The following is a 19,889-nucleotide window of genomic DNA, read 5'->3' on the forward strand; positions in this document are numbered from 1 at the left end:
AACATCCATTAATTGCAGATTAAACATGTTTTACATGCTGATGCTGGTTTCCTCAAGAATTGCCTCTGAGAGCTGCTTTTCTGTGACCCCCTTGCTTGTTATTTGGAGTCTTCCTCTCCCCCATCCTACCCCCCTAAATTTTCTGTAATTCATTGGGGGTTTCATATATAGGAGCACCCCAAGCACTTTGGAATTCCACCATTGCTACCGGGTGTCCAGTAAGCCACTGGCAACTCAGGGCTTCCATTTTCTCTTTCTTGTAACAGGTCTCAGGGACTCAGTATAAATTTCTTTCTTCTTGATCTCCTCATTAATGTTAGACAAGACTGATGGTGAAAAGTCGGTAGTAATGTGAGACGTATCACTTTAATTTTCATCCTGCAATATTACTTTATGAACGAAATAGCTTAAAATGATAAATTCCTTATGAAATGCTGAGGTTTTAAGAAGTATGTAATGCTGGAAAATAATTTTTAATATTCTTTAGTCAATCTGAATTTTAAAAATCCTTAAAGTATGCCAAAGCAGTGCTTCTCCAACTTTAATGTGCACATGAATCACTGGAGCTTTTGCTGAAGTGTACATTCCGATTCATTAATCTGGGGTGGTGCCAAGATTCTATATTTCAGGTGAAGCCCCAGGTGATGTTGATGCTGCTGATCTGATAATTACAATTCACATAGTGAGGTTCTAAAGTGTATATGTGATACAAAGGTACCATATGGATATAATATAATGTAAAATGAGGCATATTTAATACATTTTAATTTAAAATGTGAAATTAAGTAATAAACACCCTTAGTTGAATAGGTGTTTTTAATTCTTAAATATCAACCACCCTCCACCCCTAAAAAAGACAACTGAATGGATACAAAAATACTTAAAAGAGGGTAACTGTAGAGCAGTGGCTGTCAGCTTTGGCTGCAACACTGAACAATCTCCTGGGGAACTTTAACAAACTTTAACAAATACTGATATCAGTCCATCCAGACTCTGGTTTTATTGGCCTGGGGTGTCAATAAAGCTCTCCACTAGTTATTTCTAATGCACAGCCAACATGGAAACCTTTGCCCTTCAGCTTTTACCCCAGCTTTCCCAGGTGATAAATGAGGATCACATTGCGCGATGAAAACAAAATCGATAACAGTTCATTGAACAAACATTTCTGAAGCTCAGACTTTGTTAGATGGTGTGGAGATACAGAGTTATATAACTTCCTGCCACTGCCCTCAGGCATTCTGCAGTTTAGCTAAGGATGTGTGGAGAAAAGACTTCTGAGGTAGATGGGATAAACTCTGGTGCCCTGAGCTTTCCGGGGCCACCACACGACCTCTTACCAGCAGATCTCAACCTTGTCTACACATTAGAGAAGGAGCAATTAAAACAGGGTCTGTGGGAGTAAGGACCAGGCATTAGTATTTTAGAGTTCCCCAGATGAGTCCAGTGTGAAGGCAACTCTGAGAACAACAGTCCTAAGACAGCTTCTGTCCCATGGGATTCTGAGAGTCTGTCAAAGGAACAGAAGATCCACACTGTTCTCACTCCTCCCACTGAAGGGGAGTCATTTTTCTCCTTTCTTCTGCCCTTACTATTGCCTCCAATCCATTCAGTTCCAATTACACTACGCTACGTCGCTGGTTCTCTCTTTTCTCATATGGACTTCCTACTCAATGCGAGTCATGTGCTTAGGCAGGAAATAGAATCAAGATACATCTCTAGAGGCCAGATTATTCGCCGATGGTAGGAAATACTAAAATGCAGGAGCAGAAGCTTTTTTTTCCACTCACTGACCCAGTACTGCTCTGCCCTCACTCTCTTTTGTAAACCAGTGAGTTGACAGTGATGAACCCCACCTAGGATCCAATCAGGTGTTTAGAAGGGCTTGAAGGTTTTTGTTGACACACAATAACACTTTGTTGTCTTAATTACTTGAAAAAGAATACAAATATATGATTATTGTCACGGGGTAAGATCTGTGATTCATTTAGCTCAGTGACCCCAACACAGCTGCTGTGGAAAGCATGGCTCTACTCCTTGTACTAAACTTTCAACCCTTGGAAAACAGGGACAGACTTGGATTTTTTTTTTTTTTTTTTTTTTTTTTGCTGTACGCGGGCCTCTCACTGCTGTGGCCTCTCCCGTTGCGGAGCACAGGCTCCGGACACACAGGCCCCGCGGCCATGGCTCGCGGGCCCAGCCGCTCCGCGGCATGTGGGATCCTCCGGGATCGGGGCACGAACCCGTGTCCCCTGCATCGGCAGGCGGACTCTCAACCACTGCGCCACCAGGGAGGCCCCAGACTTGGATTTTTTAGCATTAATATAGTGTTTTTATTACAGAAGGACTTTAGAAATATCTACTGAATGAATGAATGAAGTCAAATTTGATAGTTAGGAATGTGTCTACCCCTGCCCCCTCAAACATCTTCATTCCAAAAGGACCCTACCACTCATTAATTTAATTTTTTTTGAAAAAATGTGCTTTGTACAAACAACATGTTTAAATAAACTTTGAATTTTAGAACTGTGTTAGATTTACAGAATTAATAGGAAGATAGTGCAGAGTTCCCATATACCCCATGCCAGATATTATTAACATCTTACATTAGTATGATACATTTGTCCTAATTAATGAACCAGTATTGATACATTATTATTAGTTGAAGTCCATGCTTTATTCAGATTTACTTAGGTTTTTTTTTCCTAATGGCCTTTTCCTGTTCCAGGAGTTCCCATCCAGAACACCACATTGCATGCAGTTGTCATGTCTCCTTAGGCTCCTCTTGGCTGTGACAATTTCTCAGACTTTCCTTGTTTTTGATGACCCTGACAGTTTTGAGGATTACTGGTTAGGTATTGTATAGAATGTCCCTCAACTGGGATTTGTCTGATGTTTTCATCATGGTTAGACTGGGGTTATGAATTTTGGGGAGGAAGTCCTTAAAGGTAGGGTCTGTTCTCATCACATCATATCAATGGTAAACACTATCAAACTTATCACACCAATTGATGTTAACCTTGACGACCTGGCTTGAGATGGTGTTTATCAGGGTTTGCCACTGTAAAGTTGCTCTTTTTTTTCTCCCTTGTCATACTATAATCTTTGCAAGAAAGTCACTAGGCACAGTCCACACTTAAGGACAAAGTTGGCTATTCTAGGCCTTTTTACTTTCCACATATATTTTAGAATCAGTTTCTCAATATCTACAAAATAGCTAGCTGGGATGTTGATTGGGATTGTGTTGAATCTACAGATCAAGTTGGGAAAACTGACATCTTAACAATACTGAATCTTCCAATCTATGAGCACAGCATATCTTTCCATTTATTTATATCTTTGATTTTCTTCTTCTGTGTTTTATGGTATCTACATATAAGTCTCATACATATTTTGTTAGATTTTTTACCTAAGCACTTAATTTGGGGGGAGTGTTATTATAAATGATGCTGTTTTTTTAATTTCAGAGTCCAATTTTTCATTTCTGGTATATAGGAAAGTAAGTGACTTTTGTATATTAACCTTGTATCTTGCAACCCTGCTATAATTGCTCATTAGTTCCAGGAATTTTTTTTTTTAATTTTTGAGATTTTCTACACAGACAGTCATATCATCTGTGAATAAAAATCATATTATATTGGGCTTCCCTGGTGGCACAGTGGTTGAGAGTCTGCCTGCCAATGCAGGGAACATGGGTTCGTGCCCCGGTCCGGGAAGATCCCACATGCCGCGAAGCGGCTGGGCCTGTGAGCCATGGCCACTGAGCCTGCGCGTCCAGAGCCTGTGCTCCGCCACGGGAGAGGCCACAACAGTGAGAGGCCCGTGTAGCGCAAAATAAAAAATCATTTTATTTATTCCTTCCCAGGCTGTATACTTTTATTTCCATTTCTTATCTTATTATATTAGTTAGGATTTCTAGTGCAGTGTTGAACAGAAGTTGTAAGAGAGTATATCCTTGCCTTGTTCTCAATTTTATGGGGGGGAAATTGTCCAGTTTCTCACTATTAAGTATGCTGTTAGCTGCAGGTATTTTGTAGATGTTCTTTATTGAATTGAAGATGTTTCCCTCTATTCCTTGTTTGTTGAAGTTTTTTTTTATCATCAAGGTGTACTATAAACAACATTTCTACAAAAATAAAAGAAAAAATCCTACCTCCTTAATAAATCAATTTGTTTTTCCTACTTTCAAGTTTTATTGATTTAAAATAAATAAAATATACTCATATAACAGGGGAGAGATTGTACAATGTATAATTATATAGACATTGATAGACATAGGTATACAATTGCCCTAGGCATACATAATATTATATATTTGGTGATTAGAATGTGACCTTAATTTTGTAATATTACTTTTTCCACTTAAAGTTATATCATAGGCCATTTTCAGTGTTCCTATACAGATTTCAAAATCATAGTTTTAAGTATCTCCAAATTCAATCTCTATAATTCACTCATTAATTCATTTTGAAGCATTTATTAAGCATCCACTATATATGAGGTACTGTTTTGATGACAGAGATGCAAAAAATAAGACACAAATCCTATTTTCGGGTACCTTACAGTCATAGAAACAAATGCAGAATATTGTGTGTTCTAATTTGCCTTGAGGGCAATCTGAGCAGAGAGTTTTGGCAGCTTGGAGGTTGAATGGGGCATTTGACTCAGTGGAGAGAACAAGAAATACTTCACCAAAGAAATGACATTTGGTGATGCAAGAGGGAAGGGATATGGGAACAGATGTATATGTATAACTGATTCACTTTGTTACAAAGCAGAAACTAATACACCATTGTGAAGCAATTATACTCCAATAAAGTTGTAAAAAAAAAAAAAGAAATGACATTTGATGTGACTCTTGAATGATAGATAGGAATTTTCCAAATGAAGATGCAGTAGTATAGTGTTACAAAAGTTTAAAGTTGTGAAAGAGTCTGGAATGTTTCAACAACAATTTAATGACTCAGAAGCTTGAAATTAACTGAGGAGAGCACTAAATGAAGATAAAAAATAGACTGGGATGGATTGTGAAATATGCTGAGTTTCAAAATAGGAAATTTGGTTTTCCAAATGCAATCAGTTGAAGCCATTAAGCAGTGGGTTGACAGGATCTGCTTTGAGTTTAGCAGGATACTTAAGGAGTGGTGTGAAACGTAAATTCTGCATCATATTGAGATACCATAATTTACTAAACCCTTTTCCTACTGGGGTAGGGAGGAATTTTAAGTGGTTTCTAATTAATAGCTATTTTAAATACTGTAAAATGAATATATCTATGCATTTGATTTTATATTATTTTGCAATTTTCCTTACAGCAAATTTTTGTGAATAAGATAAAAATATCTTACTCAACTGTTTTTGCAATGAATTTTGATGTATTTCATTAGTTTGTTATGCATTTTGTGAAATTTATTTCCTTTTTCTATATGTACCTTTCTCAGTATAATTCAATGTACATCTATTAAATATCTACTAAGTGCTATTTATAATTTTATATGCTGTGGGAAAGATCATGAATACAAGTTAAGGGGCCTACAATCTAGTTGGGGAGATAAAGAATAGACTCCAAGACATTATGGAGGTCTTTGAATCCTAAGCTGAAAAATATAAACTAGAGAAAATGGGGCAGCATCTAAAACTTTAATTAGGGCAGAGATACAACCATACCCTAGAAAGAACACTTTGGTTGAAATAGGTAGGATAGATTAGAAGAGACCTGTGGAAACATTATTAACAGCCAAAGGGAACGAGATCTTGAAGTATGGGGCAGAGAAATGGGAATGATCTATTCAGGATTCTGAAATTGAAAAACTCTTCTCTAAAAATGGGAGGAAAACCATCTATAATGTGGGCAAAACCAATGAACACTCTCATTTGTGGCCATTTAATGTTCAGTCACATCCATATATCTTTTTCTGGAATAAAAAGAGAAGAGGGGGGTCCAAATTGGTTAAGGTAATTTTCCATAATCAAAACAATTTTTAAAAATTCTAATAGAGTTGAAAAGTCATCATTTATGATATCTCAGTGAGAGGCTAACATAACAATCTGGGTGGCTATGGCTTTATTTTATGTGATCAATACAACACCCCCATGGGGTAGTTATTAGAAGTTTTTGAGGAAGCAAAGAAGATAACCTTGATGGGGAAAGAACAATGAACTGGGGTTTAATGTCAGCTAAGCAATGCTTCTCTGCTTTCAGATGCGTCTGAAACTCTTGAGGATTTTGTTAAAAGACAGGTTCCAATTCAGTAGGTCTGGGGTGGGGGCTGAGATTCTGCATTTCTAACAATCTCCCAAGTGATGCCCTGCTGCTAGTCCACAGATCCTACTTTAGATAGCAAGGATCTGGAGCAGTGCTCCTCAAAATTGCAGTGAATTTTGTTGGGCATTAAATGGTTCTGAGACCAATTCCAGTGTGTGTATGTGGGTGGCGGGTGGTCCCCAGACACCAGCAAACAATTCTCAAACACTAGCAGGATGTCCAAGAATTCAACTCAATTCTGATACCTATCTACCCAGAGACAGTGTCAGATTCCACAGATTGAGGGCTCAGTCCTACAAGACTGCACCCTCGACTCCACTTCAGACACCAGTCATAAGCCCTGGTTATTACCTGGGCTTCTGAACAACCAGCTACAGATTGGAGGTTCCAACGACCCCCTCCTTGAATTTGGACTTCAGTTGCCATTCTCAAGTCCAGGTTGTTACCTATACTTCTGACCAACTGACTATACATCAGAAATTCCCACGAACCCCTCCCCCCATTGTGTTTGATTAATTTGCTAGAGCAGCTACAGGAAACCCATTTATTCACTAGGTAACTTGTTTGTTATAAAAGAATATAATTTAGGAACAGGCAAATGAAAGAGGTACATAGGGAAAAGGACACTGAGCTTCCATGCCCTCTCCAGGCACACTGCTCTCCCCTAGTCTCTTCGGTTCAACATCCTGGGAGCTCCCCGAACCCCACTCTTTTGGGGTTTTTTTTTTTTTTTTGCGGTATGCGGGCCTCTCACTGCTGTGGCCTCTCCCGCTGCGGAGCACAGGCTCCTGACGCGCAGGCTCAGTAGCCATGGCCCACGGGCCCAGCCGCTCCGCGGCATGTGGGATCTTCCCGGACCGGGGCACGAACCCATGTCCCCTGCATTGGCAGGCGGACTCAACCACTGCGCCACCAGGGAAGCCCTCTTTTGGGTTTTTATGGAGGCTTTATGACATAGGCATGGTTGATTAAATCATTGGGCATTGCTATTGATTCAACTTCCAGCCCCTGTCGCCTCCCCAGAGGTCAGGGTATAGGCAACTGAAAGTTACAACCCTCTAATCACAGGGTTTGCTCCATTGGTAACCAGCCCACATCCTTAGTTGCTTTCTAAAGGTCACCATATTAACATAATAAAAGACAATTCCTATCACTCTCAACAGTTAGGAAATTAGGAGAGTATTGGGAGCTCTGAGACAGGGACTGTGGAGAAAGACCATATATGAGAAATATATTTTGACCATCTGGATAACCAAATATATATTTCCTATAAATCACAATATTGCAGGCATTTAGCTTATTTCATTTTTATGTTATAAATAATGCTGTCATTAACATCCTTTAACATAAATCTTTGTCTACAATGCTGAACCTTTCTTTAAAAGGCTAGGTTGCAAGGGTTTCATATTCTTGCCACATTGCTGTCCAGAAAACATTGTACTAAGATCTCATTTCACCTCATTTTTGTTAACACTGAGTAATTGTCTTTGTAATTAGTAAAAACGAGGTAAAATGGGAACACATAGTGGACAGAATGTAAGTTAGTACAGTGTTTCCTGGAGAACAAGGTGGCAAGTGTATGAAAACCTTGAAACTTCCCAAGGCTTTGAAATATATATACTATTTAAAAGACTATTACTCAGATGGGCAGTTCTCACTTGGAGTCTTATGTCATGGCAATCAGGTGACAGCTGGGACTGTACGTGTGCTATGACCTCTCTGCTCACATATTTAGAACATCAGCTGGGATAACTAGAACTTCTTGGGGCTGGCTGCACATCTCTCTATCCCAAACATGCTCTTCATATGGTTAGCTCAGGCTTCCTCACAGGATGGTGGTCTCAGGGTAGCTGGACTTCTTACGTGGCTGCTGACTTCCACCAGAGCAAGCTTTCTAAGAGAACCAGACAGAAACTGCAAGACTACCTATCACTTAGTCTTGGAAGCCATTCAGTATCATCCCAACTGCATGCTGTTGGTCAAAAGCAAGCCATGAAGACAGCTTAGATTCAAGGGGAAGAGACTGCACGAGGGCACAAATACTGGGAGATGTGAAGGGTTGTGGGGAGGGGACTTTTTTAAATTGGCATTTCTTTCAGAAAACATTTTCAAATGTTTGTTGGCTGTTTATAAACCATGACCTTAATTCTCAAGATTCTATGAATGCTTTTTATTTACTGCAGGAAGAACCTGAAGAAGGAAGGGCCAGTATTTACAAGTCAGTGATCATCAACACTTCTAAGGAGATGATGTGCTTCAGTGACTATCCCATCCCAGATCACTATCCTAACTTCATGCACAACTCCCAGGTCCTGGAGTATTTCAGGATGTATGCCAATGAATTTGACCTTCTAAAGTACATTCGATTTAAGGTAGGGAATTTCGTGGGTATCTCTGTGTTCTGAGTTGTTTGTCAAGTAAATGAATAATTGGTCTTATTTACCAGTGCTTAGATTGGTTTGATATGCTCATGTATCTATCCTATCCAGACTCCGCTCTGTGTCTTCTCTGTGTCTCAAAATATTCATGGAAAGGTCCCTCTTCTATGTATTTTGACTTCAGATCCAGGAAGCCACCTTCATTTCATTGCCTTCATTCTATATCATTTGATTACAATAAAACAATGAGGGGAACTGACAGGTATGGGAACTTTAAAACCTTCTGTTTCCACAACTTGCTGCTTAGCCCTTTTGTACTTTCTGAAGTGCTTTCCAGTGCATTATTTATATGATCACAACAACCCAGTGAGGAAGCAAATAAGTTAACTTTGGCGTAGAGGGAGGAACACTGAATTGGGAAGCAAAAACTTGAGTTCTAGTCTTTGCTCTACCACTAATCAACTTGTGATTTCAGACAAGTAAGTTCCTCAACGCCAATGTATCTTGAGTTTAGTTGTAAAACAAGATGATTGTACTAGATCACTTCATTGGTTCCTTCCTGCTGTAGAGTCTTCCATGATATTCCTATCATTCTAAACCATGACCATAAAAGAATCAATACTTCTGACAGCTGGCAAAAAGCCCAAATCTTCTACCTTCTGATCATTCTACTAAATCACGACCCGTTCTCTTTAAAAACAAATTTAAAATGGCAATATCCAGTGACGACTTCCAAAGTCAGTCATTTACAGCCTAGTGGTGCTTCTCTTCACTTCTTTAAACACTTATTGAACAGGTTTGTTACCATAATAAGCAGTGAAGACACAAAAACAAAAAAAAATTAGTGATATCACAGTCTAGTTATAGAGATAGAAAAATGAAGAGAAATTTCATTGTAAACATAATTATTAAAAATGAAGAGTTAGTGATAAATGCCACTGAAATCTATACATTGCAGCTCAGAAGGGGGTTGCTTAACCCATCAGGCACCATGGAAGTTTTCTTAAAGGAGATAATACCAAGCTAAATGTTAAAGGGTGAGCATCTCCAAATGGAGAAAGAATAAAAGGATGATCCAGGCAGAAGCACCAGCCTGTGTAAAAGTAAGAACATGATAGAGAAGAACAACATATAGTATAGGATGGCTCGGGTATACAAGAGGGGTATCTCTATTAGTCAACCAAGACATTATGGTCATAAACCCTAGAAGCACATAGAACACATTCTTAATGTTTCCTTAACCTGGGTAGAGTAACCCATATTTATTATTATTTTTTAAAGCTAAAAATTGTGCCACTGACTATCCCACCTCACACCTCTTTTCTTTATAGTTACTTGTAAAATGGGCATTTATGGGAGTCAAAGAGAGGTTCATTTATGTAAAATATGAGCCACTGAGATGTTTATCTACTCTGTTAGGAAAGGGAGCCCTCTAGCTCAGTCACAAGTTTAAGGCCAGACAGTGAGAACAGGACTTGAGGTAAGAAGGCATCAGAGGGTCTCAGGATGTCTGGGGGTATGGGGAGGAATAGGCATTTAGTGCATGGAGTGTCTCAGAAGCACAAGAGAAGCCCAAACTTTATTCAAGTATCACATTGCCTTAGGGTATGGTCCAAGAGAACTAGTAATTTGCACTTTTCTAGAAGCAGAGTAGAGTGCAACATTAGTCTGCCAACTCTGTTTTATTTAGCTTGCCTCATGGAAGTTTTCTCACTCTGACCACAGCCCCAAACAAAAAAGTTCTGATTTGTGGAGTATGAAAATCAAATATCCCTGCATGAGGCCTGTTATGTGGTATCAGCCGTTTGTGTAACCCTCTGCAAGGAGAGTCCTGTCAGGGAAAATGTCCACTATATTGACTGTGGTTGTAGTCCCCTGTGGCTATCCCTTTTCTTTTTAGACCACCGTGTGCAGTGTGAAGAAGCAGCCTGATTTCTCCACTTCAGGCCAATGGGAGGTGGTCACGGAATCTGAAGGGGAAAAGGAGGTGAATGTCTTTGATGGAGTTATGGTTTGCACTGGCCATCACACCAATGCTCACTTACCCTTGGAAAGCTTCCCTGGTAAGTAGCCTACAAGGAAGGAAGACACTTGAAGTATGCCTGTGACCTGATCCCTAAAGAATGGGAGGATTGTTGTCTGAGTGATTCCTATCTTGGGATGAAATAAGGCTTATCCTAATTCTGCATATTCTCCCGAAAGGTGATGGGATAACTTGTATTAATGCTATTTAGGAGGTAGAGATAACAGTAATTTGGGGGACTAGAGGAAAATTAGAAGGCTCTATATTTAGTTTCACAATAATTTTAGTTTTTTTAAGGATAAAGGTTGATCTGCATTAGATTGAATGAGGGATTTTTTCTTTTTTAATTTTTTTGGAGTATAGTTGATTAATAATGTTGTGTTAGTTTCTGCTGTACAGCAAAGTGAGTCAGTTATTCATATAAATATATCCACTCTTTTTTAGATTCTCTTCTCATATAGGTCATTACAGAGTACTGAGAAGAGTTCCCTGTGCTATACAGTAGGTACTTATCTGTTACCTATTTTATATATAGTAGTGTGTATATGTCAATCCCAGTCTACCAGTTAATCCCTCCCCCACACATTTCCCCCCTGGTAACCATAAGTTTGTTTTCTACATCTGTGAGTGTATTTCTGTTTTTTAAATAAGTTCATTTGTACCATTTTTTTTTAGATTCCACATATAAGCGATATCATATGATATTTGTCTTTCTCTGACTTACTTCACTCAGTATGACAATCTCTAGGTCCATCCATGTTGCTGCAAATGACATTATTTCATTCTTTTTTATGGCTGAGTAATATTCCATTGTATATATTTACCACATCTTCTTTAACCTGAATGAGGGTTTTTTTTAGCAATCGAGGAAATAAACAGAAATATTGAGTTTCTAAGGAAGAAAATAAAGCTTAAAGAAAGAGTTTAATTACAGTCTTTGGCCTGGATTTTCATTCTGAGAGGAAAAAAGCACTCTGTGTATAGTTTAGAGTATATAAGAACATATATACTCCAACTGGAATAGAAGTAGGTATTTACAGATGATGAAAAGAGGGCGTGGGGGATAGGCAAAATAGGTGAAGGGGATTAAGAGATAGAAGCTACCAGTTATAAAATAAATCAGTCACAGGGTTGTAATATACAGCACAAGGAATATAATCAAAAGACTGTAATATCGTAATAACTTTGTATGTTGCATAACCTATATAAATATCAAGTTACTATGTTGTACATCAGAAACTGATATAATATTATAAGTCAACTACACTTCAATTAAAAAAAAATAAAGAGGATGAAAAGACAAAAGAGAATGGAGGTTTTTGGAAGCAGTTTGGATTTGTGAGTCCACAGGTCTAAAATACTAACAGATCCTGAGTTCAGCAGACTACTTATAATAAGGAAATCACAAGGTTCCACTCTGAGGCTACGGGAAAAGAAAACAGGCAAAATATTCAGAAAGGCAACAGTGCACCTGAGTAAAAGCAGAACATATGGAGAATATATGCATAAACTCTACACACTGCAAAAAAATGAATGATTTAAAAAATGATATCAGATAAACCATCACCCAGTAATAATTTTCCCTTCTCTTGCAGGAATTGAGAAGTTCAAAGGACAGTATTTCCATACTCGAGATTATAAGAATCCAGAGAGTTTAACTGGAAAGAGAGTCATTATAATTGGCATTGGGAATTCTGGAAGCGATCTGGCTGTGGAAATTAGCCATACAGCCAAGCAGGTTTGAATTAGTAAATTATTTACTTTGCTTCACCAAGGAAGCTGCAGGTGGACCCAACAGAGTATGGATATCTGCACACAGCCCAAAAGTGCCAATGGCAAATGCAGGGCTTGGTTTCACTGCCTCAGTTGGCAACATTTTGATTGATGATGTGATGGAGCTAAGGTTACAAGTTAGATTCCCATCATTCATTTGGCCTCACACTAAGGAATTTAGTCATGACCACAAACTGTGCTCATAATCTCACTCAGCTGTCTCTTCAGAGTGTGCCTCTGGCTTTTAAGAAGACCAAGTGATTGCTGGGAGAGCTTGTTAGAATGCAGCATTCAGAGTGTGGATCACCTGTTGGCCAGCAGAAGTGCTATGCTCTTATCTGAAGGAAAGTGTACTCAGTTATTGAAAGCTTTTCACTCACAGGATGTTTGGGGAATTTTCCTCTTCACTCTTCTTCACTCCCCAAATAGAAAACAGAAGCATTCTAATCCTTCTAAAGACAACATGGATATCAGTATGAAAAGCATCCACATTTTAGCACATGCAAGCAGCTCTCCCCATCCTTTGCATACAATTAGGTAACACAGAATAACATTTACTCTAAAGGAATTTCTATATCCTTGACTTTTTTTGGTTTTCTTGTTTTGTTTTTTGTATCATAGATTTTTTTTAAATAAATTTATTTATTTTAGTATTTATTTATTTATTTATTTTGGCTGCATTGGGTCTTTGTTGCTGTGCTCAGGCTTTCTCTCTAGTTGCGGTGAGCGGGGGCTACTCTTCGTTGCAGTGTGCAGGCTTCTCATTTCAGTGTCTTCTCTTGTTGTGGAGCACGGGCTCTAGCCACGTGGGCTTCAGTAGCTGTGGCAGGTGGACTCAGTAGTTGTGGCCCACGGGCTTAGTTGCTCCGTGGCATGTGGGATCTTCCCGGACCAGGGCTCGAACCTGTGTCCCCTGCATTGGCAGGCAGATTCTTAAACACTGGGCCACCAGGGAAGCCCTGTATCATAGCTTTTGAACTGGGAAAAAAGTATCTTCATTATAAATTCCTAGAAACAGACATCATTAATATATTTTGTTATTCATGTCTTTATCGAATCATAATTTTGTTGGCAATAGGTAAATGCCTGGTTGTTCTTCAGTAACTTTAATTAAGCTGTGCTTCTCCACAAATTGTTCTTAAATTATTTTAAAAAATAGAAGTTTAGGGCTTCCCTGGTGGTGCAGTGGTTGAGAGTCCGCCTGCCAATGCAGGGGACACAGGTTCGTGCCCCAGTCCGGGAAGATCCCACATGCCGTGGAGCGGCTAGGCCCGTGAGCCATGGCTGCCGAGCCTGCGCGTCCGGAGCCTGTGCTCCGCAACGGGAGAGGCCACAACAATGAGAGGCCCGTGTACTGAAAAAAAAAAAAAAAAAAAAAGTAGAAGTTTGAGGCCACAACTTTGTTAAATGAACTTTACCCACAAACTCCATTCAATAGCACTTCCCAGGTCTATCTCCATCTATCCCCACAAAACTGATTTCATATATTACTCCATGAATTAATTCAACAAGCATTTATTAGGAAATAGGTATATAAACAATAAAGGGTATGGGTGCTATGATAAAAGAATGTACAAGGTATGTAGTGGGGACCAAAGGCATGAGCTTTCTTTAATACCATTGGCTTGTTAAATGGTTAGTTATAGAGGAGCTGAGCCTTACAAGCACTTAGGAATTGTAAATTGCCAAAGTACAAGGCAGCAAAAGCTGGTGGAGATAAGGTGGTTGTGTCTGAGAAAGCTTTGTGACATATGTACTTTTGTCACTATTTTGTACATAGAGAACTTTTTAACTGAAACTCTGAGCATTTACATTACTAATAACCTATATTTAAAAAGTTATATAGACTGCACACAAAACCATTTGATTTCTAGCACCACGCAGGCTCTTTCAATTGTGACACATAAAAGTGCTTATTTATGATAGCGGTTAAGGTCACCATCGGTGAGAATATATGTATGAAGTACATGATTATCCCTCTGTAGACAGGTCACCTTTTAACATGAAGTGTTAGACAAAACACCATAAAACAATGTACTTATATAGCTTACAACCCGGGAAACTATCTCCAGAGAGTTTTATAATATAGAGAAAGTGATGCTTTTGCCAGGTAGTTGAATACGAAACTTTTATCTGAATGTGGACTTTAGCCAGCAGATAACACAAAAAGACAGACCAGCTCCCTGTTGTTCTACTTGCAATCTTCAGTTTTTCCCTTAAATAATCGATGAAACATTACTTAAGCACAGGCTTTGGAGTCAGTCAGACTTAGGCCGGAAATTCAGCTCTACCACTTAGTGCTATATGACCTCAGGCAAGTTATTCATCCTCTCCATGCTTCTCATCCATAAGAAGGACATAACAATACCTACCTCAAGAGGTTGTTGTACTGATTAAATAAAAATATAGATAAAGGACCTAGTACAGCGACTTACAGGTTACAATTCTCAATAAAAGGAAGTGATGCTGATGATAGGTTGGGGACTAAAGGATGTATATGTTCTACCTCCCACCTTGGAGAAAACACATTTGGAAAGATAAAAAATAAGAATATATAATGTTAAATGTCAATATAAATAAGTTTTTTGTAATCATGTAAACAATGTCAAAGGCAAAATAAAGATTGAAGGTTTTGGATTAATGATGTCCAGTTGCTTTCAGCTTTACTGCTCCATGATTTTAAATGAGTTGGACAGGTGACAAGTGCTAGAGAAGTTGAGAAGATGGAGAGAAAATTATTAGCCAGAACGGTCCATAGTGTCTTCATGGAGGAGGGAGACTTGATCTGGATCTTAAGAATGAATAGGCTTTGGAGAATGAAGGGGATAAGGAGGCATAATGACATTAAACAGAAATGCACTGGTAGTTCAGAGCAAGACATAGTCTTGGTCAGTGACTACACCAATTTAATTGTAAGCTTAGTGTTTGAGAAGAAAATGGCAGGAAATTTAAAAATATATATATTGCCAAAGAATAAAAAGCCAGACTAATGAGTTTAAACTTCATCTTGAAGAAACTGGGTTCCCATTCCTTCAGAGAAATGAGTCAGAGAATGGCAAAAACAAACATTTTTTTTCCCCATGCCTCAGGTTTTCCTCAGCACCAGAAGAGGAGCTTGGATTTTCAATCGTGTCGGAGACTATGGATATCCTTTTGATGTGTTGTTGACTTCTCGATTTCAATATTTTATGAAGAAGATTTGTGGTCAATCATTAGCAAATATATTTTTGGAAAAAAAGATGAACCAAAGGTTTGATCATGAAATGTTTGGCCTGAAGCCTAAACACAGGTATGTTCCCAGGCGGGGAGGTGGGCAGTAACAGCCAAGGCAAAGAATAAGGACTGTTCACATAGGCTAATAGTAGGGTTACCTCTATGTTTACATTAAGCAAGTCCACAGAATCTGAGATTAGATTTCTACCTTTCCCCCACAGAAGTCCAAGATCTACTGGCCTGTAATTTTCAGGCTGTAATTCTCCTTGGCATTAACCATTTTTATTATTCCCTGAGGTACCAGTTCTTTTTACATGATGCCCAATAACAATAACAAAATGGTAATAGAGGGCAGGGCATCATTCATTCATTCATCCAACAAACTGGGCATCTGTTATGAGCCAAGTGTTATACTGCCATGGGAATACTGAGACTAAAGACCTAGTAGTAATACTAATAGTAATGATAGCACCCTACCTTTTTGAGGACTTAATATAAGACAAGCACAGTGCTAAATGAGTTACACGCATTATCTCATTTAATCCTCACAGCAGCCCTATAGGTTGGTACTATTTTGATCTCCATTTTGCAAATATAAAAATTGACACTTAGAGAACCTAATTTGCCCAAGATCACACAAGTAATAAATGACAGACTCGAGAAATGGATATTTCCTTTAATACTCTAACAAGAAAAGAGACAATAGAATATGATAAAGAAATGCATGGAGTCCTATGAGAGTATGAAGGATAGGAGTCCTCACACAGCCTACAAGGTAGACTGTGATAGCATTTCCAAAGGCTGATTTTAAATGCTGTTTTCCCTTCTGACTTTTATTTTATTTTATTTTTCATAAATTTATTTATTTATTTTTGGCTGTGTTGGGTCTTTGTTGCTGCACGTGGGCTTTCTATACCTGTGGTGAACAGGTGTTACTCTTTGTTATGGTACTTGGGCTTATCACGGTTGCTTCTCTTGTTGCGGAGCATGGGCTCTAGGCGCTCAGGCTCCAGTAGTTGTGGCATGCAGGCTCAGCAGTTGTGGCTCACGTGCTTCAGAGTGCAGGCTCAGTAGTTGTGGTGCACGTGTTTAGTTTCTCCGCAGCATATGGGATCTTCCCGGACCTGAACTCGAACCTGTGTCCCCTGTATTGGCAGGTGGATTCTTAACCACTGCGCCAACAGAGAGTCCAATGTTTAGGTTTACATGCTATAAAATAGTAAGTACAATAAGCACCCATATACCCTTCACTTAGATTCACTTATTATTCACAGTTTACTATATTTGCTTTCTCTCTCTCCCTCTCTCTGGAGATAGATAGATCCGTACATATATGGCATCCATATATACATACATGTATTCATACATTTTTTTTTCTGAACCATTCGAGAGTAAGCTGCAGTCAGTAAGACATTTTACCCTACATTCTTTAGCATATATTGCCTAAGAAAAAGGGCATTCTTCTACATAAACATAATTATCACACTTAGTAAATTTAACATTGATAAAAATAACATTACCTAATATATTGCATAGTCAAATTTCCGAAATTGTTTCAATAATATTGTAGCTCTTTAAAATTATTAGCCATGCCATGTGGCTTATGTGCAGAGTCCTAACCATTGGACTGCCAGGGAATTACCTGTAGCTTTTTTATTTTTAAATCCAAGATCCTGTCATGTATTACACCATTGCATTTAGTTGTCATATTTCTTTAATCTCTCAGTCTGAAATAATTCTCTCTTTTTTTGACATGGATTTTTTTTAAAGAATTGAAGCTATTTATTTTGCAGAAAGTCTCTAAATTTGGACTTTCATAGTTGTTCTTCCTCTATTTAGGTTAAACAATTTTGGTGTGAATACTCATATGTTATGTTGTGCCTTCTTGGTGGATCACATCAGGAGCTGTATGATAGCAGTTTATTGCATATTAATGATGTAAAATTTGATCACTTGGACTAGGTGGTATCTACTAGGTTTCTTTACTATAAAGATATTTTTTCCTTTGAAATTAATCAGTGGGGTGATATTTTGAGACTGTGTCTGCCAACAACCTTTCAGGCATTTATTTCACCCAATTATGGAAATTATAGCATCCATAACTTTGGTGATCACAAAATATATTGAGGTTATATGGAATAATAGAAGAGAGTCAAACAAATAGGGTAAGGAAGTAGCATTCTAATTATAAATACAAGGTCTTGGAATAGCAAAAAATACATTATGCTCTGAGACCTGCACATAGTTTGGTTTGGCTGGACTACAGGCAAAGATGGAAGAATGACTGAGTATATCTCCTGGTTCACTGGGCAGATATATGAAAATGTTTGTATGCTCTGCTAAATAAAACGTTTAGAATGAAGACAGCCCAGAGCCACTGAAAGATTTTAAGCAGGTGAGTGACATAATAATAAATACATTTTGGAACAATCACTCCAAAAATGATGTAGAAGATAGATTGAAAGGGGATGGAGCAGGAGGCCCTAGAGACAGCTGTAATGGCCCAGGTGAAACAGCATAAGTAAAACTATTCTGGGGGTGTTAAGAGGAGAAAGCATGGCCTTGGTGACCAGATGTAAGACTCACAGTTTTGTGGTTTGGGCAACAATGCGGATGGTGGTACTGTTAGTGGAAAGGAGTAAGTTTGGAGAGAAAGATGAAATGATGAGGTTGCAATGAGAACAGAATCTGTACCTAAAGGTTTGTGTCAAAGAATTACCAAATTCAGCAAACCAGTAATACTGTTTAAACATATCTTGTTCCTAAGAAGAGGCCAGCTCTGTCTGAACATGATGGGCTGAGGATTCTCAGAGCCTGTTAACACAGGATCCAAGGATTCACACTGTTTTAGAAAGGTCTAAGATTCTGCACCTTATCCTATGTTATTTAGAGGAAACACTACTTACCATGCCTAGAGTATCTCAAGGGAGTTCATGAATAAACATTTTGATACAAATCCTAAAATCCTAGGCTGTGTGACCTTGGGCAAGCCACTTAACTTCTTTAGGCCTCAGTTTCCTCATCTATAAAACCAGGATAATGACAACTGTCCTGCTTCCTTCGTTGGGTTTGTGTGAGACTCAAATACGTTAATGTATGTAAAAACAGTTTATAACTGTAAGTCACTATACACATGCAATTTATCATACCTTTTGGAAAATGATGGTCCAAGCCTAGCTCTTGGGCCTTTGAAGCGGAAAAGAGACTCAACAGAATGCTGATAGTCCGGTTCTGCAGATTTCTTGACATATGGGTAGAAGTTACTAGACTGTAGCCTTATCATATCACTGAGAAAATTATTAGTCCTTGAGAAAACATGCATGTACTCTGCAAATAAAACAATCCTTCCCTCACTTCTCCAATAGCTTCTCTTTCAATGCCATCCAGGGTTCAACTTTTTTTTTTTTTTTTTTTTTGCGGTATGCGGGCCTCTCACTGTTGTGGCCTCTCCCGTTGCGGAGCACAGGCTCCGGACGTGCAGGCTCAGCAGCCATTGTTCACAGGCCTAGCCCGGGCACGTGGGATCTTCCTGGACCGGGGCATGAACCCGTGTCCCCTGCATCTGCAGGCGGACTCTCAACCACTGCGCCACCAGGGAAGCCCCAGGGTCCAACTTTTACTCTGAGATCCTTATCTTTATCAAGCTGATATACATTAGACCTTTCCCAAATTTCATGAATAAAGGAAGACTATTGGCATATTGATTAACCACCTCAATCAAAATATAATTTTATTTACATGGCAATGATCTCTCTCTCTCTCTCATGATCTCTCTCGTTTTTCCTTCTTTATCATCTTTCACAGAGCTCTGAGTCAGCAACCAACCATAAATGATGATCTGCCAAACTGTATAATTTCTGGCTTGGTGAAGGTGAAAACAAATGTGAAGAAATTCACAGAGACAGCGGCCATATTTGACGATGGCTCCAGGGAGGATGACATTGATGCTGTTATCTTTGCTACAGGCTATAGCTTTGCCTTTCCTTTTCTTGAAGATTCTGTCAAAGTAGTCAAAAACAAGATATCTCTGTATAAAAAGGTCTTCCCTCCTAACCTAGAAAAGCCAACTCTTGCAATCATAGGCTTGATCCAGCCCTTGGGTGCCATTATGCCCATTTCAGAGCTCCAAGGACGCTGGGTCACTCAAGTATTTAAAGGTAAGTGACCATGCAAGATGACTACCTAATTACTTAGTGGTTTGTTTAATTATGTTTATGTTCTTGCTTATAAATAGCTGAGA

The 19,889-nt window shown here is 38.8% G+C and overlaps 1 protein-coding gene across 2 annotated transcripts in view; it reads left to right on the forward strand.

Moving 5' to 3' along the window:
- The window catches only part of LOC132481960 (flavin-containing monooxygenase 5-like), a 29,950-nt gene that overhangs the window by 2,738 nt on the left and 7,323 nt on the right, over positions 1-19,889 (forward strand). The window contains exons 2-6 of one of the 2 annotated variants that reach the window (XM_060086917.1): positions 8,446-8,634; positions 10,541-10,703; positions 12,259-12,401; positions 15,526-15,725; positions 19,454-19,806. In XM_060086917.1, coding sequence (XP_059942900.1) covers positions 8,446-8,634; positions 10,541-10,703; positions 12,259-12,401; positions 15,526-15,725; positions 19,454-19,806 — 1,048 coding nt within the window. The remainder of the gene's footprint in view (positions 1-8,445; positions 8,635-10,540; positions 10,704-12,258; positions 12,402-15,525; positions 15,726-19,453; positions 19,807-19,889) is intronic. The other variant, XM_060086926.1, reaches the window with a different exon arrangement.

This window comes from Mesoplodon densirostris, chromosome 2 (assembly GCF_025265405.1).
Source record: "Mesoplodon densirostris isolate mMesDen1 chromosome 2, mMesDen1 primary haplotype, whole genome shotgun sequence".
NCBI classification, from domain to species: domain Eukaryota; kingdom Metazoa; phylum Chordata; class Mammalia; order Artiodactyla; family Ziphiidae; genus Mesoplodon; species Mesoplodon densirostris.